Source organism: Melospiza melodia, chromosome 3, assembly GCF_035770615.1.
Source record: "Melospiza melodia melodia isolate bMelMel2 chromosome 3, bMelMel2.pri, whole genome shotgun sequence".
Classification (NCBI taxonomy): Eukaryota; Metazoa; Chordata; class Aves; order Passeriformes; family Passerellidae; genus Melospiza; species Melospiza melodia.
In genome coordinates this window covers 111,239,805-111,267,520 of record NC_086196.1, presented here as the reverse complement: position 1 = coordinate 111,267,520, position 27,716 = coordinate 111,239,805, and the positions used below count along the sequence as shown (strand labels likewise).

General features: G+C 55.7%; 1 protein-coding gene across 2 annotated transcripts; it reads left to right on the top strand.

Annotated features, from left to right (window-relative positions):
* LOC134416227 (cullin-9-like) lies at positions 1-25,637 on the top strand. 2 transcript variants are annotated; one of them, XM_063152621.1, is made up of 42 exons: positions 1-129; positions 321-382; positions 1,407-1,997; positions 2,770-2,924; positions 3,238-3,753; positions 6,577-6,715; positions 8,129-8,319; positions 8,795-9,164; positions 9,379-9,580; positions 9,895-10,102; positions 10,203-10,396; positions 10,512-10,729; positions 10,875-11,106; positions 11,496-11,601; positions 11,902-12,129; positions 12,286-12,376; positions 12,444-12,615; positions 13,044-13,149; positions 13,306-13,401; positions 13,484-13,659; positions 14,160-14,293; positions 14,372-14,548; positions 14,778-14,893; positions 15,285-15,467; positions 15,807-15,964; positions 16,538-16,748; positions 16,836-17,001; positions 17,123-17,268; positions 17,430-17,547; positions 18,015-18,211; positions 18,293-18,552; positions 18,630-18,993; positions 19,210-19,350; positions 20,937-21,101; positions 21,182-21,345; positions 21,448-21,541; positions 21,746-21,820; positions 22,292-22,402; positions 23,054-23,171; positions 23,905-24,038; positions 24,207-24,298; positions 24,701-25,637. In XM_063152621.1, exons 3-42 carry the CDS (start codon positions 1,421-1,423, stop codon positions 24,897-24,899), a joined length of 7,500 nt encoding a protein of 2,499 aa, XP_063008691.1. In that variant the 5' UTR covers positions 1-129; positions 321-382; positions 1,407-1,420; the 3' UTR covers positions 24,900-25,637. The 2 variants fall into 2 exon arrangements, with proteins under 2 accessions (XP_063008691.1, XP_063008690.1); XM_063152620.1 differs by having other exon boundaries at positions 51-129; positions 1,305-1,997.
* Positions 25,638-27,716: the final 2,079 nt, after the last annotated feature.

Genomic DNA, 27,716 nt, shown 5'->3' with positions numbered 1-27,716 from the left:
GGTCGGAGCGGCGCCTCAGGGGCCGCTTCCCCTTCCCGCCTCGGGGCTGAGTCGGCTCCCCGCGTACCGGAGCTGGGCCCGGCTGTGCCCTGCCCGGCTCGCCGTTGCTCCGAGGGCAGCGGGACACCGGTGAGCGAAGGGCCCGGCATAGGGGGGCGGCCCGGGGCAAAGCCCGTGTGTTCCAAGGCACATCAGTGCGAGCTGTCCTCTGTGTGTGTGTCCGCTGTACAAACTCACTTAAGGAAAACAATTCTTTGGCCTGTGTAGCATCTAAACGCTGCTACAAAGCACAGGAGAATAACTCGGTATTTTTATTACAGAAGCTGCAAGAAGATTCCCACCTGGCATGCGGCAAATTCCAACGAAGGTAGCACAATCGAAGGTAAGTGTATATGTCTTGGGAGTTCAGGCTGCTTCTCTCTGCACCTGGAAAATGTTTTTAATGTGCCTGGCATGGTGTTTGATGGTTAGTGTCTTCTTTGGTTAAGCATAGATTGATTGTTTCGCTGGTATCTTGCTTCACTGCTTCTCTTGCCAGTGTGTGTGAGTGGTAGGAGCATTTCCCACTGCCACCTGGCTGAGCTCCTTCCTATCAGCCTGATCTGGAATCCTCTGTGAACTCAGTCCCTGGTTTTGTCTGCAGCTGCCTTGCTGATTACTGGCACTCACTCACAGCAAATTATTTCCATGCTGCTTTTTGCATGGATGAAAGCAGAGAAGCACTGTGTCTTCTTTGTGGTCCCAAGATGCAGAACAGTCAGGTAACAGAGAGTAGAAATCTTTTAGTTCTGTAGAATTTGTCCATTGATGAAACATTGTAAAGGCAAAGAATTCTGAGAAGAGGGCAAGGAGGAAATACTTTCAGGTAGTGAACCTTACCTGATGTGTATGAACTAGGTATGAGAAACTGCTCATTATTTTCTTCAGGGCCTGGTGATGTGAAGGTCCCTATGCATGGTGAGAATACCGTGAGCTCTAGGTAAACTCACACTCCAAACAATTATAGATGGTAAATAGGAAGAGGGAAGGCAGAAGTGCAAAAGCAGCAGCTTGTGAGGGTCATGTTGTGGACAGTGTCAGGGATGCAAACAGGACTAGAATTTCTTGTGGTTGTTTGCTGTTTTATAAAAGGGCCTATTTTGCCTTCATGTTTTGTGTTAGTTTCCTTATTTAGGAGAATCCCCTATGTGTGCCAGTGGAGTTTGGAACTGGTTTTGTTTATGAAAAACTGACTTATTTTCTTGGAAAGGGAATGTGAACCTCTGCAATGTGGGTTTTCCTTCAAACCTTTGTTCTGTCTGTAGGATCTCCGGATCAAAAGCTGTGCCACGACCAATTCTACTGCCAGTGCTGCCTCACACTTGCAGAAATAAAGGCTTGACCCTGCTTCCCCTCTGTCCCTGCAGACGCAGCTGCTGCCATGGTGAAGGAGCAGCACGCTGGCACGCTGCTGGTGCAGCTGGGCCCCAAGCTGCAGGCGCACCCAGAGCAGCTGCTGCGGCAGCGGCGCGGCCACGACGAGCGGCCGGAATACCTGGTGCGGTGGAGCGTGGTCAGCTCGGAAGAGAGAGCGGCGGGAGGCGGCGGCGGTGCCTCCTCTGGAGACAGCAAGGCAGAGAGCATCTCCCTGTGGATGTCTGCAGAAGAGGTCCGCGCCAGCTGCCCGGCGCTGCTGGCCCGCACGAGGCCGTCGGCCGCGGACAAAGTCGCGCCGGACGCGGCGCCGCTGGACGAGGCCTCGCTGCTGGAGATGGAGGCCGACGTGAGGAGCCTGGTGCGGCGAGCCGGGCGCCAGGTGGCCGAGGCCGGGAGCCCCGAGTGCTCCGTCCTGAGCACGGTGCACGTGCTGGGCGCCTACGCCAGCATCGGCTCCCTGGCGGGCGCCTTCAGGGAGGCGGGAGCCCTGGAGCTGCTGACGGCCATGCTGTGCCACAGGGAGCGGCGCGTCCGCCGCGGCGCCGGCGAGATGCTGCGAGCGCTGGGGGCTCACGATGCAGGTGGGGGCTGCTCCTGCTCGGGGCCACCGAGGAGGGAGGCTGGGCAGTGGGGGTGCCAGCCTTCGGCAGGGGTGAGGTGCTGGGGAGCAGCGTGTCTCGGGGCAAAAGTGGAAGAATCAGTCGGGATCTTCTGGATTTCCGTGGTTGTGGTTGTCTGGGCTGCTCTTGGAGTTAGAAACTCTTTCCCCTGCCAGGTTTCTGAGCCGGGATGCTGATTAACTGTTAGGAGGACTTATGCCAAGGGGATTGGCGGACTGTGGGGTGACTTTGCTCCAAGCTGTCCTTTGGAAAGTCTCTGGCCTGTTCTTGGCAGGGAGCCTTTCCTCAGGCCCTGGATAAAGGCTAGACCTCATTTCAGAGGGGCTGCCCTGGCTTGGAAGTGCCTGATGAGGCTTGGGTGCAGCTGGAAGGTTGCTGGTTGTGGTGTATCCCACAGGAGATCTGGCTTTCCCTATCCTAGTGCCTGAGATTATACAGCTCTGAAGTGGGGCAGATGAGGGGCTGATTCAGGTTAAACCTTGACTTCTTTTCTTCCCTGGGACCCTGTTCTGGAATCAGTTATTTGGGGTTGCTGCTTTGTGAGAATCTTGCAGCATTAGGGGTAGAAAAAACAGAGCATGGAGCAAAATGTTGCCACTGCAGAGGAAGGGACAGAACGTGGATCAGGTGACACCGAGCAGCAAAGCTGTTCCTTCCTTCAGCTCTGTCTCTGGCAGGGAGCTTGGGTGAGGGTTGTCTTTGTGAGGCTGAGGAGTTTTTGTTGTTGTTGCAGGAATCTGGGCCCATGTGCTGCTGTCCCTGAGCCAGCAGGATGGCATTGAGCAGCACATGGACTTTGACAGCCGCTGCACCTTGCTGGAGCTGTTTGCTGAGATCACATCCTCTGCAGAGCCCTGCCTGTCCTTCGAGGGGATTCACCTGCCTCAGGTGGTGACAGAGCCGCCACCAGCCCTGGGCCTGCGGGCGTGAGGGGCAGGAGGGTGGGAGCGGGGCCAGGGCTGGACCCTTGTGTGGGACAGGAGGGGACTGAAGGTGGGCAGGGGAGCAGGGCTGGCTGTAGGGAGAGCTGGGACAGGGCCTGAGCCTGGTGAGAGGCTGGGGCTGGTGCAGAGGCACCTGGAGAGCCTGGTCTGCCAGCAGGGAGGGCAGGGTGGCTGAGAGGTCTCATGGGAGGCTCTGGGAGTGAGCTGGGGGCTCAGAGAGAGCTGGGGGCTGAGTGTGAGAGCTGTGCTTGTTGCAGATCCCTGGGAAGCAGCTGTTTGTCCTGGTGAAGCGCTACCTGTGTGTGACCTCTCTCCTGGACAAGCTGAGCAGCGGCGTGGAGCAGGGAGAGGAGCAGCAGGGCTGTGCTGTGCCCAGCCCCGTCCCTGAGCACAGGAGCCGTGTGAAGCAGGAGTTTGAGTTCAGCATGGCCATGGCCAACCTCATCTCGGAGCTGGTGCACGCCATGGGCTGGAGCCACAGGCACAAGCGGGACCCGCAGCCTCGCCCTGCCCGCTCCATCTTCCAGCACAAGCCCCCGGCCAGCTCTGCTGCCCAAAAGCCTGTGTTGCCTTCAAATCTTGCTCCTCACAAGAAGCAGGGGTGTACTTTCCTGAGTGCATCAGACTTTGCAGACAGCAGTGACTACACGGAGTACTTGCGGGCACACCTGGTGCGCGGCATGCGGGTGCGCCTGCTGGAGGACTGTGGTGACATGAGAGCTGGGGAGGAAGGCGAGTTCCTCCAGAGCACCAATAACATGCACACAGTACAGGTAGGTCATGGGGAGACTTCTTCTGGCTGGAATGACAGAGAGGAGTGAGCAGGGTGACTGATGAATTCCTAATGATGTCTTTGTGTGCAGGAAGTTGGACAATAAGCGTGGCTTAATGTGTATCACTGCTTCTGTCCTAGCAAAACACTCACCTTTCAGAGCTGGAGGGGTGGGTTGCAGGGAAGGCTAGTCTGGTTTTGTATGGGTTGTGCCACTAAGATTTCTTAGCCTCTAAAACAGGCCTTACTAAAAAAGCCTGTCCCCATCTTTCTTAAAAGCCCGCTCTAAGTATTGAAAGGTCACTGTAAGGTTTTCCTGGAGCCTTCTCTTCTCCAGGTTGAACAACCCCAACTCTCTCAGCGCTTCCTCATAGCAGAGGTGTTCCATCTCTCTTACTGTTTTTGTGGCCTTCCTCTTTACATGCTCCACCAGGTCCATGCCTTGTACCAAAGTCTTCAGAGCTGGATGCACTTCTCCAGGTGGGGTCTCACCAGAGCAGGGCAGAGGGGCAGAATCACCTCCCTTCACCTGCTGGCCACACTGCTTCTGATGCAGCCCAGGATATGGTTAGCTCTTTGGTCTCTGAGTGCACATTGCCAGGTCATGCCCAGCTTTTCATCCATCAGTTCTGCCAAGGCTGCTTTCAATCCCTTTGTCCTCCAGTCTGGAGTGGTATTGTGGTTTGCCACAGCCCAGGTGGAGGACCTTGTACTTGGCCTTGTTGAACCTCATGAGGTTCCCACTGGTTCCTTTGGATGCCATCCCATCCCATCCCATCCCATCCCATCCCATCCCATCCCATCCCATCCCATCCCATCCCATCCCATCCCATCCCATCCCATCCCATCCCATCCCATCCCATCCCATCCCATCCCATCCCATCCCATCCCTCAGGCATGTCAACTGCACTGCTCATCTTGGTGTTGTCAGCAAACCTGCTGAGAGCGCAGCCAGTCTCACTGTTGTCACTGATGAAGAAATCAGATGGTATTGGTCCCCATACAGACCCCTGAGGGACACTACTTGTCACTAACCTCCAGCTGGATATTGAGCTCTTGACCTCTGAATATGACCATTCAACCAATTCCATCAAAAGTAGTCCATCTGTTGAATCCATGTCTCTCCAGTCTGAAGAGAAGGATGTTGTGAGATTGCTGTTAAAGGCCTTACAGAAGTCCAGACAGGTGACAGCCATAGCTCTTCCCTTGGCCACTGATGTGGTCACTCCATCATAGGTGGCCAGTAGGTTGGCCAGGCAAGACTGTCCCCTGGTTTTCTGGAATCACCTCCCTGTCTTCCATGTACCTCAGTTAAAAGGCTTTTCTAGTTCTGGTCCATGCATTGGTGACGTTTCTATTCAGGCCTCCTCAGCTGAATAACTGCCTTGCATCCTATTTTTTTCCTTATTTTTATAAACCACTTATTTTTAAGTGGTGTATAAACCTCTTTTATAACCCCCTCCATAAAGATAACTTGCAAAGGAAATGTATTTCATGCTGATTCTCCCTTTATCCTTATACATCTTGGTTTCTAATATCTGTGTTTTTCTAAAATTGTGATATCTGTTTCTTAGAAAGTTGTACTTACTTTTACTCTTGATGAACTGGGCACTTGGAAAGAGCACCATGATCCTTTCGTTATTTTCTCCTGTTGCCAGTGAGATAAATGTCAAAGGGTTTTTGCTTCAATGTTGAGCTAAAGTGTACTGTTAGCTTCCATTCCCTTTGTCCTGTTGGTCCCTTGAGTTCCCTCTTCTGTCTGTTTTTCTGTTTAATTAGGTTGAATGAATTTGCAGTTGCTGCATTCAGGCTTATTTTCAGTAAGTTTTTCGTAAGGCTCACACTATTAACAAAACCAGATCTGAATGGCAACTGGGCCAGTCCATCACAACTCTGTCTCTTACCTCATCTCATCTTTCCTTTGTTGCTCTGATTTCTGTTACTTTCCTTGCCTTTCCAAAGAAGGATTTTCCCTGTTGTGTCTGGTCCTGCAGCCCTATCTTTCCATGGCTCCTTTGAGATGGCATTTGGTACATAACTAGTTTCGTCAGAGATACATTGAAGACTATTTGGTGTTGGGTGTAGTTTAACTCAACTTCCTTCCATACAGTACTTTCCCAAAGTCTGTCAGTCTCTCATCTGTCCAGCACAATGGGTTCATAGTAGCACTGGTGTAACTCCAAAAGAGCTCAGTGAAATAAGCAAACCATAAGTTTTTGTGCTGTTTTTAAAGCTACTGACAGGTTGTACTTGCTGTTGCTGGGTTCTCCTTCTGCTCAGAAGGTTAAATGTAACACTATGGTATGGGAAGCCATAAAAAGTCCTTCTGATTTTTGAGAGACAACTTGGACAAAGCAGAGGAAACAATTTTTGCCTTTGAGACATGCTTGTCAAGAGCCCAAAACCTGTTTGAGAGGGTTGATGAATGACCAAGGTTATAAAAGTGCCCTGAGGTACTTCATATACAGCTCATCTGCCTCAAGGTAGTGTTGGTTATGTCCTTTGTGTGCTTTTCCCAAGGCACCTGCAGCTTGGCACTTTTGGAACGGTTGTGATTACCTGGATTCACTCATGCCTCTGCTGCTGTACTGAGATCTGTACTGGTCGCAGGCAAAGTTAGTTTTTTTTTTTTAAAGAAAGATCCAGATGTAACCAAGGCAAGAAGTTACTAAAGATGGTATGCCTCAAAACTGGACAATGTGAGTGCTGAGATCTGTACAATAATTCTGTGGTCTTCTACTTCTTTGGGAAGTGTGAGGACAGGTGTAGCAAGAGGACAGAACAGGCGAGCAGTTCTGATTGTCTGGATTTGTTTCACCCCCAGGTTTTACGGCAGTCGACGGGTCGGACCTACTGGGTGCGGTGGCACATCCTGGAGATTGTTGGCTTTGGGGACCAGTGGGAAGATCCTGCTGCTCAGGAAAAGGAATCTAGTGTGAGAAAGAGCTTCAGTCTAGACACAGGTGAGATTGTGATGTGTGTATGTATCATCTCTTTCTTTCTGATTATCCTGTGGGATAGCAGTGGGGACCTTTATGTGGCCAATCACACAGTAGCAGGCTGGGTTTAGAAAGCACCATTCGTTTGTGTGACCATGTAAAGCTAGTTAAGGAATTGCATGGCTTGTGATTGAATGGAGTATTTTTGAACCCTAGACTTCTGTTGAGATGTATAATGAAAGTAATGATATAAAACGTATAAAATTTTGTGACTGTGTTCGCAGGGGTCTCAGGTTGAGGGAAGAGACAAGGATTTGACTCCATGTTTCAGAAGGCTGATTTATTATTTTATTATATATATTACATTAAAACTATATTAAAAGAATAGAATAAAAGATTTCATCAGCAGGCTAGCTAAGAATAGAATAAGAAAGAATGATAACAAAAGTTTGTGGCTCAGACTCTTTGTCTGAGCCAGCTGAGTTGTGATTAGCCATTAATGAGAAACATCTAAGATGGGCTAATCAAAGATCTACCTGTTGCATTCCACAGCAGCAGATAATCAATGTTTACATTTTGTTCTTGAGGCCTCTCAGCTTCTCAAGAGGAAAAATCTTAAAGAAAAGATTTTTCATAAAAGATGTCTGCGACAAAATTTGATTTAAACTGCAACTGTCAAAACTTTGTGTTTGAATTAACTGACCGAACTGCCAAAACATTAATTTCTCTGAGAACCTCTTAGAATTTCTCTGAGATGAAGCTCTTTGGGGGCACTCAAATCCCCTTAAGTAAATGATAAGGATTTTTAAAAGCGTGAACATAGCAACAATTTGTTTAACTTCATACTATTAAGCTTTAAACAAGGTGTTAAAATATTAAAGAACTGTTTTTGTAAGACATCTGCAACATCTCCTAGAACATTTAACATTGCCCTTGTACTGGGAGAAAAATGAAAGGTAGAATGCAGACTTCAGATACTCCTTTCTTGTTCAGCATCTGACATGATTCTAGCCAGGGAAACCTATTAAAGTAACTCTTTTATCACAGCTGTGGCCTTCTAGAATATCTTTTGTGTAGAGTGGTTTGGATTTACTGGCTGCAAGAGAGAATGCTGAGGTCAGCAGCAAATTGCACACTTTGAAACTATTCTTATTGCCTGTTGAAAAGATGATTTCTTAAATGGCTTCTACCTCTTGTATTTAAAGGCTTAACTTCATGTCAGTATGCAGTGTCTAACTTAAAACAGACTTAGTTAGATTCCTCCTTTTCATGGTCTTTCTGATTTTGGGGAAGCAGGAGCTCTGTTTCACTTCTATATATAACTCTTTCCAGGCATCATATCCCACTTAGAGTATGAATTGAAATGTGGGGCGTGCAGCAGAGGATGGGGGAGCTGGCAGAGCTGACAGTGCCCTTCCTTGCCCTGCTCCCCTGCAGTTCCACAGCCATTCCTGTGCAAGCCCCTGGGGGGGCTGTACTCCCTGCCTTACCTGGGCCAGCGGCTGCCCAAGGCTGCAGACACCCTGAGCCGTGCCGAGTGGTGGGAGCTGCTCTTCTTTGTGAGGAGGCTGGGAGCACAGGAGCAGGAAGAGATCACCTGTCTCATCCAGCAGCACCTGGGAGAGCAGGTAGGGACCAGAGCCTGCAGCAGGGAAATGGGAGGGAGGAGCAAAGGGAGCATTGGGGAAGGGAGCAGGCCCAGAGGAGAGGGCAGGTGTGAGCTGTGCAGGGCCAGCCTGGGCGGGGCAGAAATGGGAGGGTGAGTGGGGAGGGGAAAGCTTGGAGAGCTTGTCCCAGCAGAGGAGTGATGGAGATGAGAGGACAGGCAGTGTCCCCTGGCTGAAGAGTGACTGTGCAGGTTTGGGCAGGCGAGGCCAGGCCATGGGGTCACTCTGCCAGCTGCAGTTGGGTGCTGAGCACGGGTGGGAGCTGTGGGCTGGTGGGTCGGGCTGGGGAGAGGCAGGGGAGGGTGGCAGTGGGGAGCGGCCCTGGGCACCTGTGGCGGTGCAGCCTTTCTGTCCGTGGTGCCAGGGGCCGCCACAAGGGGCGTGGGGAGTGTGGCGAGCCCGAGATTAACTTGTCGCCATGGTGTGGCTGTCGGAGGTGGATGAAGAAGCGCTGGTGCAGCTGTCGGTGCCTGCGGAGGTGGCCCAGAAGGTGCTGCAGGCCCTGGAGGAGCGGTGCCAGGGCAGCTCCCTGCGGGACCTGCGGGGCTGCCGTGTCTATGGCAGACACTTCCTGGGGAGGGGAGCAGAGCAGGATGGTGGAGGGAGCCCCGCAGTGTCCTCAGAGGGTGACAGGAGCAGCGGCCCTGAGGGCACGATGGCCAAGGCAGCGGAGGGAGACCTTTGTGCAGCCCCAGGGCTGCCCCAAGGCCGCGATGTGGCAGAGAAGTCGGATTCCCAGCTGTTCAGCGAGCTCCTGGAGAGGGAAGGGCTGTTCTTGCCAGAGGTGACGGAGGAGCAGAGCCAAGGTAAGGTCCTGGCACGCGCTGGGGCACAGGCGCGGTGCCGGCAGCGGCACTGCTGCCCCCACAGGGGATACTCTGGGCAGGGCACGGGGGCCGTGCAGCCAGGGCTGCCCGAGGTGGGTGGGGGTGCCCGTGGGTGCTGGGTGTGTGGCTGGGTGGCACCCTGGGAGCTCTGGAGGTGTCGCCGCTGCCCTGACGGCTCCGTCCCTCCGGCCAGCGCTGGGCAGCTCCAAGGGGCCGAGCGAGGGCGGCTCGCTGGCCAAGGTTGCAGCTGTGGTGGAGGTGATCCAGAGCAGCAGCTCGGCGGTGGGGCTGCGCTTGGCTGGGCTCAGGCACATCCTGGAGATGCTGGAGGAGGAGCCCAAGTCGGAGCAGCAAGCTGGCACAGCCCAGGGCGGGCTGGGCATGGGGAGCGCCGGGTGAGTGCTGGGGTGCTGCAGAGCCCTCCTGCTGCCTGGGGAGGGCCCTGTGGGCAGGGTGGGGCCGGTGCTGAGCTGGAGGAGCGGGAGGTGGCAGCGGGAGCGTGGAGGGCGGTGTGTGCGGGAGGAAAGGCAGATTTTGTGTCCCTGTGTCCCAGGCAGGCCGGTTGGCAGGGCGAGAGGAAAGGCAGATTTTGTGTCCCTGTGTCCCAGGCAGGCCGGTTGGCAGGGCTGTCGCAGCTGCAGCGCGGGCAGGAAGGAGGTGGCTGTCGGGGCCCGAGGAGGCCGTGCCTGAGGTGTGCTGTGCCCTGCAGGGAGAAGCTGGTGCAGGTGTCGGTGGAGCTGCTGAGCGCGGCGGCGGCGGAGAAGGCGCTGGTGGCGGTGACGCTGCGGCTGCTGGCCGCGCTGCTGGCTCGCTACGAGTGGCGCGTGCCCTTTGCCACGGAGGGCGGCGTGCGGGCCGTGCTGGGCTGCATGCGGCTGCACGGCCGCTCCGCCCTGGTGCAGCAGGCCGGGCTGGCGGTGAGTGAGCGCCCGGGGCTCGCCGGGGCGGGCAGGGCAGCGCGGGCTGCCCGGGCGGGGTGCAGGCGCCGCTGCCCCCGCGCCGCTCTCGTCCTGGCAGGCCCTGAAGGTGCTGGTGGGAGCTGCGGACGCGGAGCCGGGAGGCGCCGGCGGGAAGGGCTTGGCCTGGAACCACGGCGACGCGCAGATGATGCGGGAGATCTTCGCCAGCATCGGCTCTGCCTCCAGCAAGGGCTCTGCCAGCCTGCTGAGCAGCATCCCTGCTGCCCTGAGCACCATGCAGGGGGTCCCAGGGTAGGGGCAGAGCGTGGAGAGGGCTGAGGTCGGGGGCAATCTGCAGGGGGAAGGAGGGGCAGGGCGGGCAGGTGGTTTGTGGGGGCAGGAGAGTGGCACGGCTGTGTCCCTGCAGGGGCTCCTCAGGCGTGCAGAACGGCCTGCTGGTGGTGAACATGCTGATGGACGGGCACCGGGGCCTGGCGGAGCAGCTGGCGAGCTGCGATCTGCTGGCGGCGCTGCAGAGCTGCTGGAGGGCCGGGCAGAGCAGCGGCTGCCCCCAGGCAGTGCTGGCCCTCAGCGCCATCAATCGCCTGGCGGAGCACGGGCTGCCCCTGGGCCCGGAGGCTGCAGGTACCGTGTGCCCACCGTGCCCGTGGGTGCCACGGCCCCGCGGGTGCCAGGGCGGGGCTGCCTGGCCCGGCAGGGCAGAGCACCCTGAGGGGCTGCTGGTGCTCCGTGAGTGCCTGGGCTGGGCTCAGTGTCCCTGTCATGGCAGGCACAGAGCCCCTGCTGGACCCCAAGGGCGTGCAGATGCTGCTGGGTGGCCTGGACGATGGCAGCCTGTGCAAGGAGGTGGTGGTGGCCCTGGAGCGGCAGCTGTGCAGCCAAGGCCCCGTTCCCTCTGGGCAGGTGGCCCAGCTGCTGCAGGACCACAGCTGCTTCAGGCTGCTGCTGCGCAGCTTGGAGCTGCTGGGGACAGAGAAGGCCGTGAGCCTGAGCATCCTCAGGTGGGTGCAGGGTGACTGGGGGGGTCTGGGACCTCCTCATGAGGTGTGTGAGTGCTGGGGGTCATGGTGGGGAGAGCCAGTGCCTGTTTGTGGGTGCTGGTGGGGCTGTTCTTCACTGGGGGCAGGCTCACCCCAGCACGTAGGCAGGGGCCAGTTGGGGTGTCCTGGGGCACAGGGCCACGTGGGGCCACAGCAGCTGTGCCTGGTGTGGTGGGGACGTGCAGGGGCAGCAGAGGACATGCCTGGGGTCTGGTGGGGTGTGTAGGGTGCCAGGGGAGCCTCAGTTCGCAGTCCCTGAGAGGTGCCTTGCAGGTGGGGCAGGGAAGCAGGGCTGCCTGTAGCCCTGCTGTCCCTGTGCCCACACTGAGCAGGCCCCCTCTGTCACCCAGGATCCTGAACAAGTTCCTGGACAGTTACCAGGAGGATGTGCTGCCCTGGCACGAGTGTGTGGAGCCCTGTGTGTCCTTGCTGATCACGCACAGCAGCAGCTGGGAGGTGAGGGGGCCCTGGGGCTCGTGGCAGGCAGGGTGGCTGTGCTGGCTGTGCCTCAGCCGGGCTGGGCAGGCAGGGCCCGCTGGTGGCCCCAGCCTGGCCGTGTGTCCGAGGCGCTGGGAGAGGTGGGAGGGGCTGTCCTGGCCGTGTCCCTGTCCTGGTGGCCATGCCCGGTCTGGCTGTGCCCTGCCAGGCTCTGGTGGGTGCTGCTGGGCTGGGATGAGGCAATGGAGCTGCAGCTCCGGCTGTGGGGGCCCTGGAGCTGCCAGCAGCGCCCGTGTGCTCAGGGCTGCGTCTCAGCAGGTGCTGCAGGAGGTCGTTGGCTTCCTGCACCGCCTGGGCAGTGCCAGCAAGGACTGTGTGGTGGTGATGTGCCACGTGGGCACCCACGAGGCTCTGTCCAAGGCCCTGGAGAAGCACAGCACGGTGCCGCCGTTGGCGCCGGCCCTGCTGGAGCTGGTGGCGGAGTGCGAGAAGTTCGCCGGGCTCTACAAGAAGCTGACGAGCAGCATCTTGGCTGGCTGCATCCAGGTGGGCCTGGGGAGGCACGGCTGGGCTGGGCATTGGGGGCTGGGGGCACCGGGCTGTCCCTGCTGCCGAGGGATGCCTCGTGCTCTGTGCCTGGCACAGCCCTGCGGGGCTGAGGGGAGCAGGAGCCCCTGGTGAGAGCCTTGCCCCGTCCCACAGCTGGTGCTGGGACAGATTGAGGAGCACCGCCGGAGCCAGCAGCCCATCAGCATCCCCTTCTTTGATGTCTTCCTGCACAACCTGTGCCAAGGTGAGCGCAGGCAGGGGGAGCTGACGCCAGGCTTGGTGGCTGGAAGCTGCATGTGCTCTGCCCACAGGCTCCAGCATGGAGGTGAAGGAGGACAAGTGCTGGGAGAAGGTGCAGGTCTCTTCCAACTCGCACCAGGCCAGCAAGCTCACGGACAGGAACCCCAGGACCTACTGGGAGTCGAACGGCAGCACGGGCTCCCACTTCATCACTGTGCACATGCAGTGTGGAGTGGTGATCAGGTGGGGCTGGGCTGGCAGGGCTGAGTGTGCAGGAGAGGGCTCTGGGGATCTGTGCCAGCCCTGCCACAGTGGCTCTGTCCTGGGGATCTGTGCCAGCCCTGCCACAGTGGCTCTGTCCTGGGGAATCTGTGCCAGCCCTGCCACAGTGGCTCTGTCCTGGGGATCTGTGCCAGCCCTGCCACAGTGGCTCTGTCCTGGGGATCTGTGCCAGCCCTGCCACAGTGGCTCTGTCCTGGGGATCTGTGCCAGCCCTGCCACAGTGGCTCTGTCCTGGGGATCTGTACCAGCCCTGCCACAGTGGCTCTGTCCTGGGGATCTGTGCCAGCCCTGCCACAGTGGCTCTGTCCTGGGGCCAGCGGGACGTGGCTGGCAGGGCTGGGGCAGGGAGGGGGGATGGCTGGGCAGCCCCACGGTGTTTGTGTGTGCAGGGAGCTGAGCATGCTGGTGGCCAGCGAGGACTCCAGCTACATGCCATCGAGGGTGGTGGTGCTGGGCGGGGACAGCCCTGCCACCATCAGGACGGAGCTGAACGCGGTGAGTGCCCGTGGGAGGGGCGGGGGCTGCTCCTTGCTGTGCCCCCTGCAGGTCTGGCTGTGCTGGGAGGCCCGGGGAGCTGGGAATGGCAGGAGCTGCGCTGTGGGAGCCTCCTGGGGCTGCCTGGCACGCTGAGGGCTCGGTGCCTCCCTGCAGGTGACCATCCTGCCCTCGGACAGCAGAGTGATCCTGCTGGAGAACATGACCCGCTTCTGGCCCGTCATCCAGATCCGGGTGAAGCGGTGCCAGCAGGTAGGGGGAGCAGGGGCAGGGCCAGGAGCGGGCACTGAGGGGCATTGGGGCCACAGGAACTGAGGGTGCCGCTGTCCCCTAGGGTGGCATTGACACACGTGTGCGTGGCATCGAGGTGCTGGGTCCCAAGCCCAGCTTCTGGCCCATCTTCAGGGAGCAGCTGTGCCGGCGGACGTTCCTCTCCTGCACTGCTCGGGCTCAAGCCTGGAGCCAGGAGATCTGCCGAGACCGGGGGCGGCTGCTGCAGCTCTTTGGCAGGTGAGTGGTGTCCTGGCTGTGCCATCGCATCCCTGGTGTCCCAGGGCCCGGGGGGACAGGGCTGGCAGCCTGTGAGGGGACTGCAGGGCTGGGAAAGGAGCAGCTGGCTGGGAGGGGCCCTTGCTCCTTCCTGGCCACCAGTGGTCCTTCCTGGCCAGGGCCACCTTGGGGTCATTGGGGTTTAAGCTGGGCTAACCCCCAGAGCAGGATGCTGGTCCCCCAGGGGCTGGCACGTCCTGGCAGAGGTTGGCCAGGCACAGCAGGATCTCGTGGCCACAGGCACTGCTCAGCCCCCATTTGGCAGGGGCTGCGAGGGCCCCAAGGGCCATTGGGGGCAGCCCTGGGGACAGCAAGGGGCCCTCCCTGGCTGCTGGGGGCCATGGGGCCAGCGAGCCATGGTGCCCTGGCAAAGGGCAGAGCAGGGAGCCAGCACTGCGCTCTGCTCTGCCACGGGAGTTCTCCAGCCCTTGGCACCGAGCGCTGCCCGCTCGCTGTTGCAGACTGAACCGGGCGCTGCAGCACGAGCAGGGCTTTGCCAACCGCTTCCTTCCCGACGAGGAGGCAGCGCGGGCACTGGGCAGGACGTTCTGGGAGGCCCTGGTGACCCCCTTGGTGCAGAGCATCACCAGCCCAGGTAGGCCGCGCTCTCCGGGCCCCGGCCGTGCCGCGCCCCGGGCAGAGGCACCAGCTCTGAGTGTGGCTGGCCTCGCAGGCCCCGATGGTGTCAGTGCCCTGGCCTGGCTGCTCACTGAGTACCTGGAGAGCGTGGAGCTGCCCCGCCGTGCCCCGGGACGCAGGGCTGCCTTTGGTTCCTGCGTGCGGCGCCTGACCCAGCTCCTGGTGCACGTGGACCCCGGCGGCCCCGAGCCAGAGGAGACCAGAGCAGCTGGTGAGCCGGGGCTGCCCTGGCCTGGGGCTGCTGCAGAGGGCCAGGCTGTGGCCATGGGGCTCCTCTGGGGAGCATCCCATGGCACAGAGGCTCCTGAGCCGGGGAAGGCTTGTGGTCATGCCCCAGCAGTGGCCGTGCCTCCCCAGCGTCCCCTCCGCCCTGCTGTGGCGGGTCAGTGTGTGGGGCCTGCCCATGGAGCCACACTGAGCCTGAGGCTGACCCTTGGCAGGTGGGAAGGAGGGGAAGAACAAGGAGGTGCCGGCCAGGACTGCAAAGGTGGCTGTGGAGAAGTCGAGAGGCCTGTGGGGAATCTCGCAGTGCTGGCGTGGCGTGGTGCAGCAGCAGGTAGAGCTTGGAGGGCTGACTGGGAGGGGTTGGAGCAGGGAGTGGGGTCAGGCAGTGCCCATGGGGAAGGCACCGGGCTGTACCTGGCCTCCACAGAGCCTGGAGCGATGTGGGGACAGCCCTGCTGTGCTGCCACCCCGCATGGCTCGAGTGCCAGCCAGGCCAGGACGCAGGTCCGGTGTGGGGCTGTTGTTCCTGCTGGGGGCTGCTGCTGTGTGTCCACAGTGCCCCCACAGCCCCTGGCTGCCCTCGGAGCTGCGCTCCCACCTCGGCAGCCCCGCAGCAGCAGCAGCAGGGTCCCGAGTCCCGGCAGCCAGCAGGCGTTCCAGGGCAGGGCTGGGATGTTCCCGGGGCACATCCTGCTGGCTCAGCCCTGTTGCTGCTCCCGCAGGTGCAGCGGTTCCTGGAGGCGGCGGGGCAGGCGCCGGACCTTGCGGAGCGCTACTGCCGGCTGTACCAGCGCCTGCGCGGGGCCACCGAGGAGCTCTTTGGGCAGCAGGCCGCCTTCGTGCTGGCCCTGGGCCAGGGCTTTGCGGGGGCTTTGCTGCAGCTCTCCTTCCTCACCGCCCTGCACGTGAGTGGGGCAGCGCGGCCCCGGGGCCGTGCGCTGGGCAGGGGCTGGGGAGCTGCCCTGGCCATGGCACCGGGGCAGGCTCTGGGTGGGTGCTGTCCTGTTCCCCTGAGCCACAGAGCCCTGCCCTGGCACCCCGGTGGTGCCCAGCTCAGGTGTGGGGTGCTCATTCCAGCGTGGGCCCAGCCCTGGCACACTCCGGCCTTGGGCTGGTGCCTGGGCACCCTCGGCCCCTGCCCGGCAGTGCCAGAGTTTCCCGGTGCTCCCTGCAGGGACATTCCCCCAGCCCAGCCCTGCGGGCACCCGGTGAGCCCTGTCTGCAGCCTGCCCTGTCCCTTGCAGGTGAGTGAGCAGTTTGCCCGCTACCTTGACGTGCAGATCCAGGAGCTCCGCAGGGCTGCGGGCAGCACGGGGCCTCTGGAGCGGCTGCAGCAGTTCCTGGAGCCCTTTGTGGTCTTCAGTGGCCTGGAGTTTGCCCACACCTTTGAACACTTCTACAGGTGAGGCTGCCGTGTCTGCCCAGAGCCAGGGGCCTGCTGCACATGGCCTGCTGTGCTGGGGGAGCTTGGCCTGCTGCGGCAGCGGTGCTCCTGCTTTGCTTTTATGGGATCATGGAGTGTGGAGGGCCCATGGGTGCTGCCAGTGTGTGGAATCACATCCCTGCTGGGGACAGGGAGGGGACACGTGTGTGCTGCCAGCCCGTGTGCCATGTGTAGGCTGAGGCTGGGCTCGGGGCTGTGGCTGTCTCCTGGTGGTGGCTGATGGCCACGGGGCTCGGAGCTGCGGCTGTCTCCTGGTGGTGGCTGATGGCCACAGGGCTCGGAGCTGCGGCTGTCTCCTGGTGGTGGCTGATGGCCACAGGGCTCGGGGCTGTGGCTGTCTCCTGGTGGTGGCTGATGGCCACGGGCCTCGGGGCTGTGGCTGTCTCCTGGTGGTGGCTGATGGCCACAGGGCTCGGGGCTGTGGCTGTCTCCTGGTGGTGGCTGATGGCCACGGGGCTGTGGCTGTCCCCTGGTGGTGGCTGATGGCCACGGGGCTCAGCCCAGCCTGAGTGGAGCTGGTGGCCATGGCAGGCACTACCTGGGGGACCGGCTCCTGACACAAGGGCCATCGTGGCTGGAAGGAGGCATCGTGGAGCAGATCGGGCTGTGCTTCCCCAGCCGCTTTCCCCAGGACATGCTGAGCAACTTGGCCGAGTCGGAGGAGCTGCAGCGGCAGTTCAGCCTCTTCCAGCTGCAGGAGCAGGACAAGCGGCTGCTGGAGCTGGACACGGGCCTGGACGAGGTGAGCGGGATCGGGGTGGGGAGCCCGGGGGCCGCCGGCGTTCCTGGCGGGATCCCGGAGCCTGACTGGAGCTGCCCTCGTGCCCAGGTGCTGGGCACAGCCACGGGGGCAGAGGTGCCAGAGGTGAAGGTGCTGGCCCTGTCCCCGCGCTGCTGGCCCGTGTCCCCGCTCTGTTACATGGAGAGCCCTGGGAGGTTTTTCCCGGCGCTGCTGAGCTCCCCTCTGGAAGAGTTTGCTGACTTCTGCCGGCAGGGTGAGTGCTGTGGCCGGGCTGTGCCCAGAGCCTGGAGGGCAGCTCAGGCACAAGTGGTGCTGGGCTGGGAGTGCCTGGCAGGGCTGGTGCCCATCCCTGTCCCTGACACTGTCCCTGGCAGGCCAGAGCCAGCTCGGCTGGGAGTGCAGCAAGCCCCGGCGGCTGCAGTGGACGTGGCTGGGCCACGCCGAGCTGCAGTTTGGAGACTGCGTGCTGCACGTGTCCACGCTGCAGATGTACATCCTGCTGTGCTTCAACAGCGCCCAGGTAGGGCTGCAGCCACGGTGGGGGCTGGAGCAGGGCAGGGCCGTGTCCTCCCTTCCCCTCTTCTGGGGGGTCTCCAGCGGTGTTTGGGGCACGGGCCCCGTTCCTGGGCAGGGCCTGTGGCCAGTGAGCCCTGGCCATTGCCCTCGCCCCCCGTGCTGCAGGAGGTGGCTGTGGAGGCCCTGCTGGGGGCCACAGGGCTCCCTGCTGACCTGGTGCTCCACGCGCTGACCCCGCTGACCCAGGGCCAGGGCGTGCTGGTGGGCAGCTGCACTCCAGGGGGTGAGTGTGGGGCTGGGGCACCCAGGGGAGAGGGGCTGGCCTGAACCCCGAGGGTGCTGGGCTTAGGGGTGCAGGAGCTCGTAGGGCTGGTGAGGGGCTGGTCCATGTGTTGGAGCTCGGGGCACAGGTGTGTGTGTGTCAGGGTGGGGCCTGAGGCCAGTGTGGGGCTGAGGGTGATGTGTGGGGCTGGGGGTGATGTGTGGGGTGGGGCTGGGGCCGTGCACGGGGCCTGGGTCAGCGTGGGTGGCTGAGGGGGGTCTCGGTCTGTGTGTGGGCTTGGGCCAGGCCAGGGGCCGTGTGTGTCATGGCTGAGCCTTGGGGCCACGTGTAGGAGACAGGGCTGGGGTGGCCAGCGGTGCAGGCAGCCACAGGAGGCCCAGCTTGGGTCCCCAGGCCCACGTGTGCCCTGGGGCTCCTCCAGGGCCCAGCTCAAGCTCGGCTGAGCCTGGCTTGGGTGCTGGCTGCAGGTGCCCTGCGGCTGAACCAGGCAGCCCTGGCGCAGAGCTGCGGCCGCCAGCTGAGGCTGCTGCCCCAGCAGAGGTACCTGCGCACAGAGGGGGCCGAGGTGAGCGCCCTGGAGAGGAAGAGGAACGTCCTGTGCTGCCTCATCACCCGCATCCTCAAGGGGGAGAAGCAGCTGCACATCGACAGCCTGGTGTTCAGGGTACGGGCTGCAGGGGCACGGGGGGCACAGGGGCTGCCCGGGGGCTGCAGCCACTGCACTGGGGCTGCCTTGCTGCCACAGGTGATCGACGCCTGTCAGAAGGGAGAGCTGGGCCCGGGGGTGCAGTTCCTGAGCTTCTGCTGCCACAGCGTGGACGTGCTGTCCTGCATCCTGCACCTGCTGAACCAGGGCTACCTGCGGCGCCAGGAGGGGAGGCCTCACGTCTTGGAATACATCTCTGCTGAATCCACAACGCCTCTTGGTGGCCAAGCACAGATGACTTTCCAGTGCAGGCCAGCCCAGGAATCTCTGGAGGAGGATGGCAGAGACAGCCTGCGCTGGTAGGGGTGCATGTCACCAGGTGTGGAGGGGTGTGCATCTCTACCTGGTATGACCATGGCACGTTTCTCCATGCCAGGCGGGATCCTGGCACAGACAGGGCGGAGGAATATCTCATGGCAATGCTGCAGGTGCCAATGGGGCACACGCTCAGTCCAGAGGAGGCAAAGCTGCTCATGAATCAGACAGTACAGCAGGTCCAGGACACTCTGAGCATACCAGATGATGTTGCTCGGCACCTGCTCATGCACTGCAGGTGGAATGTGGATTTCCTGATCCAGTGCTATGTGGAGAACCGTGAGGGCCTGCTCATCTCCTCAGGGCTGCAAGTGCAGGATGTCCAGCCTCCCCCAAGCCCTGGAACCCACTGCCCAGTCTGTGTGAACCAGCTGTGTCCCACTGAGAAGCCACCAACCCTTTGCTGCATGCACTATTGTTGCAAGGTGAAGGTCCTGGGCCCTTTGGTTCCTGCTACTTGACAGGCAATTGTAAAGTAGCTCAGCTCACTTTTTTGTTGTGATCCTTCACTTGTTGGCTTGCCTATTCCCACTTTTGTGCTTTGGGGTACTTACCTGTGATCTGTGGGGTGCTGGGTGGGGATGGCTTCCAGGGTCACACAGCCCTGCTTAGCTCTGACCTCTGCTCTTGTGCCCTGGCAGCCCTGCTGGAGGGAGTACCTCACAACTCGCATTGAGCAGAACATGGTGGTCAACTGCACCTGCCCCATATCCGAGTGCCGAGCTCAGCCCACCACAGCCTTCATCTACTCCATCGTGTCCTCCGAGGAGATCATAGCCAAGGTGAAGCAGCAGGGGGGGCTGCTGGGTGCCCAAGCTCTCCTATATTTAGTCAGCACAGATAATTTTATTGCTGCTTTTCCCCTTCCTATTAGTAAGACTGGCAGCTTGGTGATGGTGGCCAGCCAGATTTTGTCTGTTTTCTCTGATTATGGTCAATACCGGCTGCTCAGGAAAGCATAACATCAACAAAAGAGCACAGTGGCGTTTCCTCTAAATATATCTCTCTAGCAAGCAACATTTCAGGCGCATCATTAGTCCAGGACTAGATGAGAGCCATGGTAGCAGCTCATGACAAGTGTCCTCTACTGGTGTGCTGGAAGCAATATAATAATAATAATAATAATAATAATAATAATAATAATAATAATAATAATAATAATAATAATAATAATAATAATAATAATAATATAGTCAAATGAAAACATAAACAATTTTATTTTACTGCTGCATCAGTGACCCCTATGTCCTTTCTCTTCCATTGGTCTCTGGCTTTGAGCAGTTCAGGTTTTTGTGAAGATGGCAGGGATTACCACATCAGACTTAATTTTCACTCTGTGTGAGTCTACAGAGGGATCTAAGCCAGGCTTTCTGAGCTCTGCTTACCTTACTGCCTGGTCATCAGGCTACTTTTTCTGGCAGGTGCTACTTTTTCTGTTCTTTCAGTTTTTAGGGCTGAATGTTCTCCCCACCTAATGGCAGAGCTGTAGCTGTCACATGACAGACTCTTTTTGTTAACTGCTGGGCAGAACAGTCTCTTTTCCACTGCTCGGTTGTTTGACAGTTGTATCTTTTGGCTTGTTTTTTATAGAAAGTGTTTGGAGAATTAATGCATATATCTGGGCAGTTAGTCCTTACTGCCTTTGCAAATCCCATAGTCACACCTGTCTGAAAGCAGGATTTAGTAGCCTGTTGCTGTGACTGTTTTATAAAAAGAAATAATTATTGCAGGTTGACATAAATAGCAGCTAATTTTAACAAGATGCTCTGATGCTGTCACTGAAATGTTATGTTTTCCTTTTGATCAGTAAGTGGTGTGGCTGGAGTGTTAATGTCTGATGCAGAGTCACACATACAGTCATAGAATATTTTGGGTTGCAGTAATCTGTGGAGGTCTCTGATCCAATCCTGAGCTCAAAATAACTAGATTATTTTATGAAGATCTAATGCTGGGATAATATTTAAACATAAGAAAACTATTTTTTGGGGTTGGGTTTTTTTTCCCAATAGTAAGGGTAGTGAGGCATGGTACTAGTTTGGGCAGAGAGGTAGTCTCTGTGCTTTGGTATATTGAAAATCCAATTGGACACAGTCCTGAGCAATACTGCTTTAAGCTGGAGAGGCTGAACCAGGTTTTAATTTCCAGAAATGCCTTCCAACCTCAGCAATTCTATGAAATGCAACAGCTTCCAGATATGACATGGTGGGGATAGGAAAATGAATGGAATGGAAGGGTAAACTGACTGAGTGCTGTTTTGTTGTGAGCAGCTCTTTGGTGAGATGCATAGCCCAGAGCATCAGACACTGCTTTTAAGGCTTAACCATGCAGCTTCTCAGGCTTAAATGTCTTTCCTGGCTTCTCACTACAGTATGAAAAAGCCCTCCTCAGACGCTATGTTGAGTGTTGCTCCAACCTGACATGGTGCACCAACCCTCAGGGCTGTGATCAGATCCTCCTTAAGGATGGACTGGGTTATGGAGCAGCCTGTTCCAAGTGCTCCTGGATATCCTGCTTCAACTGCAACTTCCCAGAGGTGAGGCTGAGCTGTCCTAGGTTTGGCACACACCCCTCTGCTTTTGTGTGCTTGACTGGTTGTCTTTCTCTGTCCCTCAGGCCCATTATCCTGCCAGCTGCAGCCACATGTCTCGGTGGGTGGATGATGATGGATACTATGAGGGAATGACAAGTGAAGCCCAAAGCAAACACCTGGCTAAGCTCATTTCAAAGCACTGCCCAAACTGCCAGGCTCAGATAGAGAAAAATGAGGGGTGCCTGCAGTGAGTATAAAATTGTTGTGTTTGTGGCTGGGTGGCACAGTCCCTGGCTGTGGTGTAGGGGAGCACTGTCAGGGCTGAGGGATTCCCATTGTCCTTCTGCAGTATGACCTGTGCAAAGTGTAATCATGGCTTCTGCTGGCGCTGCCTCAAGCCCTGGAGGCCGAATCACAAGGATTATTACAACTGCTCTGCCATGGTGAGTGGTTTGCTGGATCTCCTTGGTTCATGCTTGTGCTCAGAGACCCCTGTAGCCTCTCAGAGATGGTAAGCATCTCCACTTGGGCCCTTTGGACTTTGTGAATTTGCCAAACTCCACTCTGGACTTTGTGAATACTGGCATTTCCAGGTTGCCCTGGTACTCGAGGGAAATTGCTCCAAGCTCCTCTACCTTTCCTTTTAGGTGAGTAAAGCAGCTTGGCAGGAGAAGCGTTTCCAGGATTACAATGAGAGATGCACCTTTCATCACCATGCAAGGGTAAGGCCTCCTCCTGCCTTTGCAGATGCTGTCTGCTGCTCAGCCCTGGTGAGCAGGGCACTTTGTGTCAGTGTCCTCTCTGCTTAGAAGCAGGCTTCACATCCAGGCTGGAATCACTGGATGATCATTTTGCCCTGGCTCTGACATTAAGGAGCAATCCTTGGCTGCTTTCTTCTATCCAGCCTGTTGTGGAAACTGAGCACCTGATTTGTGGTGTTGAGGGGCTCAGAGTGGTGCAGGAGTTGGAAGCAGTGGTGACTGAGGGCTGAGCTCTGCTGTAAAAGGTTGAAGTGATGGCACAGTAGAAATGTCATAGTTGGATGCATTAAATGCTCTTCTGCTGCCTGCATCTTCTGGGATGGCACTTCAGAATGCTAAGCAATTATTTGTGTGGAAGGTGCTGTTTTTTCAGTCTTGTGGAACTTGACAGTGACATTGACTCCTTCCTCCCCCCTCCTTTGGTTTTTGCAGGAATTTGCTGTAAGTCTGAGGAACAGCATTTCTTCCATCAGGGAAATGCCAAAAATTAGGAACTTGATCTTTGTTCTTGATGCCTGCAAAGTGCTAGAACAGGCACGGAAGGTAAGGCTGGGTAATACAGTCTTGCTGAGGTTTAGACTTAATTCTGCTGGTGTGAGGAGACAGCAACCTTGTTCTTCAAAAAAGAGGAGACAAAGAAAGCTTGAGGGGAGGAGTAGCATCAGGACAGGGGAAGAGCTCCTGTCTGCCCTTCCCTGCCTTGAGTCTGAGTTGAACTCTGTTTGCAGTGTTCCTGACAGTAAGGTCATAGGATTTGGAGCTCAGTCATTAATTCATAACTGGAGTTTTCCACTTGTTGAAATGCCTTTATTGTGGACTCTTGGTGCTGCCCAGCACCATGCCTGCTTCCCTTTGGGTTCCATTCTCTTTGTTCAGCCTGGGCTGCCCAGCATTGCCTGTCCTGTGTGCTGATGGGTTTCACTTTTGGCTGCTGGTCAGTCACACTTGTTATGCATTTACAGCCTGTGTTCTTGTGATGATGGTTTGCAGGTGGGAAAAATCAGTTATTTTAGACTTCAGTATAAAATAATTTTGCATTCATTTCCAATCCTGCCAGTAGCTGGAGTTAGCCAACACTGCTGTCCCTTGTCATAATGGGTCACTAATAATAATGAGGTCTGGAGGGATTTGATCCTTCTTGCCCACTCTGAAGCTGAAGGGGGGTGCTTAACAAGGTGATCTGTACTTTACCAGGTGCTGGCATACTCCTGTGTGTACAGCTACTATAACCAGGACACTGAGAGCATGGATATTGTGGAACAGCAGACTGAGAGCCTGGAGCTGCTCACTAATGCTCTGCAGATCCTTCTGGGTAAGTCCTGCAGCCTCCCTGAAGTTGTGACTGGCATTTCTAGCTCTAGCCAAAGAGCAGCAGCTCAGTAGTGGGGTGATAGCAAATATACCAACACCCAGCTGGCCTCACTTCTCCCAGACCAGTCCTTGCCTGTTTGATGTCATTTCTGAGGAAATCCACTTGAGTTTGGCTGCCAGTGGAGATTGATGCAGAAATGAGCAACATGTTCTGTTCTGAAAGAGGGATGCATTTGCACAGGGGATCTGTGACGGTGTTCACAGGGGTTCTTGGATGAGGGAAGAGATGAGGATCTGACTTCATGTTTCAGAAGGCTTGATTTATTATTTTATGATATATATTACATTAAAACTATACTAAAAGAATAGAAGAAAAGGTTTCATCAGAAGGCCAGCTAAGAATAGAAAAGGAAAGAATGATAACAAAGGTTTGTGGCTTGGCTCTCTGTCCGAGCCAGCTGGGCTGTGATTGGCCATTAATTACAAACATCCGACATGGACTAATCACAGATCCACCTGTTGCACTCCACAGCAGCAGATAATCAATGTTTACATTTTGTTCCTGAGGCCTTTCAGCTTCTCAGGAGGAAAAATCCTAAGGAAAGGATTTTCCATAAAAGATGTCTGCGACAGGGATCTAAGCAGCTATGGCTGGCTTCATAATCAGAGGCAAGGATTTGGTCTCTCCTCAAGAGTGTGGGATGCAGCCTGACTCTGTTGGCCTTGAATTGCAGAGGAAACCCTGCTGCAGTACCAGGACCTGGCCACTTCCCTTCAGCTGCTGAAAGCAGAGCACTTCCACACGGGTTTGGAGTTGGTGCGGCAGATCAGGGAGCGGCTCTTTGCAATCCTCTGGCACTCCACACAGGTGAAGGCCACGTGGCTGCTCCTGCCTTGGCTTGCTCTTGTGGGGGAAATAAAGGGCTTGATCAGCTGAGGGGATGGACTCAGGGTTGTGTGTGTGTGCAGAGTAGGGGTTTGCAGCACAAATTACATGCTGTTTCTGTCTCTTTTGGCTGTTCTTTCCTGCTAACAGGATTTCCATGTGGGGCTCCAGACTTCAGGAGATGCTGTTCAGAGAAAGTTGAAACTTGCAAATGTGCCTGCTTCGGCCCTTGCATGTACAGGGTGAGTTTTCTTAGTGGGGTAACAGGGGACGGTGAGTGAGTGCAGACAAAAAGCAGGTGAGCAGAGTTTTCTCCTGTGCTCACTGACATACAAAAGAGTGAGTGACAAACACTGATTACTTGCCTCCTGTTTTGTGGTTAATTGCTACCTCCCCCTGAGGTAGCAATTTAAGTGATGTAGTGGTGTAGGGAAACGAGCAAAACTCCTGCTTGTGTGCAGCTGTGATCAAGACAGCTCCATCACTGGCAGACTCAGTCATGGAAGCTGCTCTCCCTGGACTCTCCCGAGTTTCTTTGGCTGGGGATGCTGAGTTATGAATTAATGCTGAGACAATGACAGGAGGGTGCTGCGGGGATGGGTCCCAGCTGATGCTCACAGCTTTTGTGCTCTCCTCCTCAACAGGCAGAAACGGATCCTCCTGTGCGACTCCCCCAACACAGATGAAGGTGGCAAGGATGTTGAAGATGATGACTATGATCCACAGTGGCAGGAAGACTATGATGATGATGATGATGATGACCTTGATGAAGACAACTTTATGATTGATAACGATTCAGATTGTGATTCTTACTTCGATGACAATGACAGCTATCGTAGCTAACACTGGAAGGGTTCTGTCACCCAACCTTGCCACCTTGGACCTCTGCCTCTACGTTTTCTCAACCAGTTTGTGTTACTGTTTTTCCTCAAAGGCAGGGAGGAGCTCTCAGATGGAACAAAATATTTCCTCTGGGAGGTTTCTTGCTCAGTGACTCTTGAATGTGCAGAAACATGCTCTGGGCAGCTGGTCTGTGTTACTGTGGCCACCTCTCAGAAAGACATCTCCTTGCCTTTTTCTCTTGTCTCCAGTTCTGCCTGTAGGTATTTCATTGAGTTAGAGAGCCCACCTGCAGAGTAAGGACCACTTGCCACTTGTTAAAGGGCTGCTCCTTGTCCTTGGTGTGCTGTCCCCAAGGGCTGGGCGCTGGGGAGGGTGGCACATGTCCCAGCACAGCACTGTCTAGCAATGGCCAGTGTCTAGAAATGCTGTAAAAAGATGCATTTACACTCAAAGCTTCCCAGCTGGAGCTGGTGGGATTCTCTCCAGCCACAGATGGATGTGGTTCAGTTCCTCTGCTTGAGAGGAGCTGCATTTTTGCCCTTTGTTGAAGTTTTCTTCTCTGTTATGAAGCAGGAAGGGCCACTATGAGTGACACAAGTTTGTGTCACTCATAGTGACACAAACAAGTTTGCAGGATTAAGTTTATAAATATATGCACACACATATATTTTATATACATATATATATATATATATGCAGAGGTTGTTCAGATAATAATGTATCTTTGCAAAAAAAAAAAAAAAGAGAAAACCCTGAGGAACAAGGGTTGAAAAAAGTTCTGTTTAAAAAAATAAACAGTTTTCTTCTAGCACAAGCCTTCTTGTTGCCTGTAGGGAGCAGGGGAGGGGAGGGAGAGCAGGATATCCTCAAGTGAGGATGTGACCTGAGTGTGCTTATCCCAGAAGTTATTTGTGAAATTAGCTAGAAATCACAAATGAGTTTGGTTTGGAATGCTCAGCCAGACCACCCAGTCTGCCCTGCAAAGTTCAGGGAACAGTGAGGGGCTGTGGGGAAGAGGGCAGGGGCCATACAGAGCAGTGGGGCTGGTGTTTGTGGGAGCAGGTGCAAGGCAGGATCCCTGCATGTTGATGGAGGTGGTAACATCTGATGCCCAGCAAAAGGCAGATGTGGGACTGCTGTCAGGGCTTGAGGGGGGATTTGGGGGTTGTTTTGGAGATACAGGAGTCTCAGGCCTTGGATATCATCTGGAAGGGATGTGGGGCTCTTATGGGATGTTGGACAGGGAGCAGCTGCCAGACATTGGAGGGAATATTATTAGTGCCTCACCATGTAGAACGAGGAATGTACCCCACAAGGCAATTTCTAGCTGAGAGTCTGCTGCTCACCTTGTAGTGGGCATTGCCCTGCAGATCAGGAACTCAGGATCAAAATACATAATCAGCAGTGTGTTCTGCTGCCAACAAGAGAAAGATTGGAAAGATTCTAACCAGTCACTACCAAAGAGATCACCAAAATCATCCTTCAGGGACCCCTGCTCAGAGGACTTGGTGATTACACAATCCCAGGCACCAAAGCACCCAGCATCATGCCCAACCCCACTCTGGTGGCACTCAGGGCTGCCTGCCCAGTAGGCTCTGTGGTTCTTAGTCCCAGGATTCTGCAAAATTCAAGGACCATGGTCCTGAGGGCACTGGTGAGAGGCACTTTCTGTAAGTCCTCACCTTCCCTTTGTACTCCCTTTGTGTGTGGTTGTGTTTAAGAACCATTAGATTTAGGTATAGCAAATAGTGCTAAAGAGAGGGTTGGGGTTATGGTCAGTGTTAGGGTTTTAGGTGAAAGGTTTGTGTTATGGTTAGGCTCGAGTTTAAGGTTGGGGTGACAGTCATGAGGGATAAAGTTAGAGCTAGCTTTGAGTTCAGGGTTAGGGTTTATAGGGATAGCATTAGGTATTTGAGTTAATATTTGATTTACAGTTATTTTGGTTACATTTAGGGTTAGGACAAGTGTAGGGCTTAAATTTAAGATGAGGGGTTAGTTGAAATATTTTTAGGGATAGAGATACAGTTAGGGTTAATGCTAGAGTTATGTTTAAACAACTCTATTAACTGGGTAGCAGTTTCAATTGTTAGGGCTTATTTTTTGTTGGTTTTTAGGGATGTGGTCATCTAGGTTTCTGTACTTTGTTGGGCAGGATTTTGGTTAGTGATAGGCATAGAATCATTGTTAGGGCTTTTCTCTGGAGTGGTGGCAGTGTGTTTGGTGAATATTATGTGAGGAGAAGGCACAGGAGCAATCCTAGTACTGAGAGTATGACAATGACTGTTTTGCTCATTATGTGCTTAGTAAATTTTTCAATAATAAGTAATTCAAACAGGAATCCTGGTAGCAGGGGAAGACTAATATTGAGATTTTACTGTGTATGAGATGTTACAGTGATTGACAAGGGTGTTGGCCAACCAAATATCTGCAAGGCTGCAGCCACCTCACTGGCCAGGACCTGAAGGGCTTCAAACCATTGAGAGCATCCAGACTGGGTCTTTCAAACGCCCTATATAAGGGAGGGATTGGGAAAGTGAAGTTTTCCTGTTGCCACATGAATTTTGGGGTGAGTAGTATCTGTCTCCTGTGCCCTCACCCCTATTTTCCTTCTTTAGGCCATTATCATTTGTAGTTTTTGAGCTTTGTTGGTGTTAAGAGCAAGGACTGTTGTGGCAATTATCAGGAAGTATAAGTAGAAAGTTAGTATATATAAGGCATTTATATACATATATATAAAACTTACTTATATATATATATTATAAGGAAGTATAAGTAGAAAGTTAGTATATATGTTATTTATTTATATATATATAAACT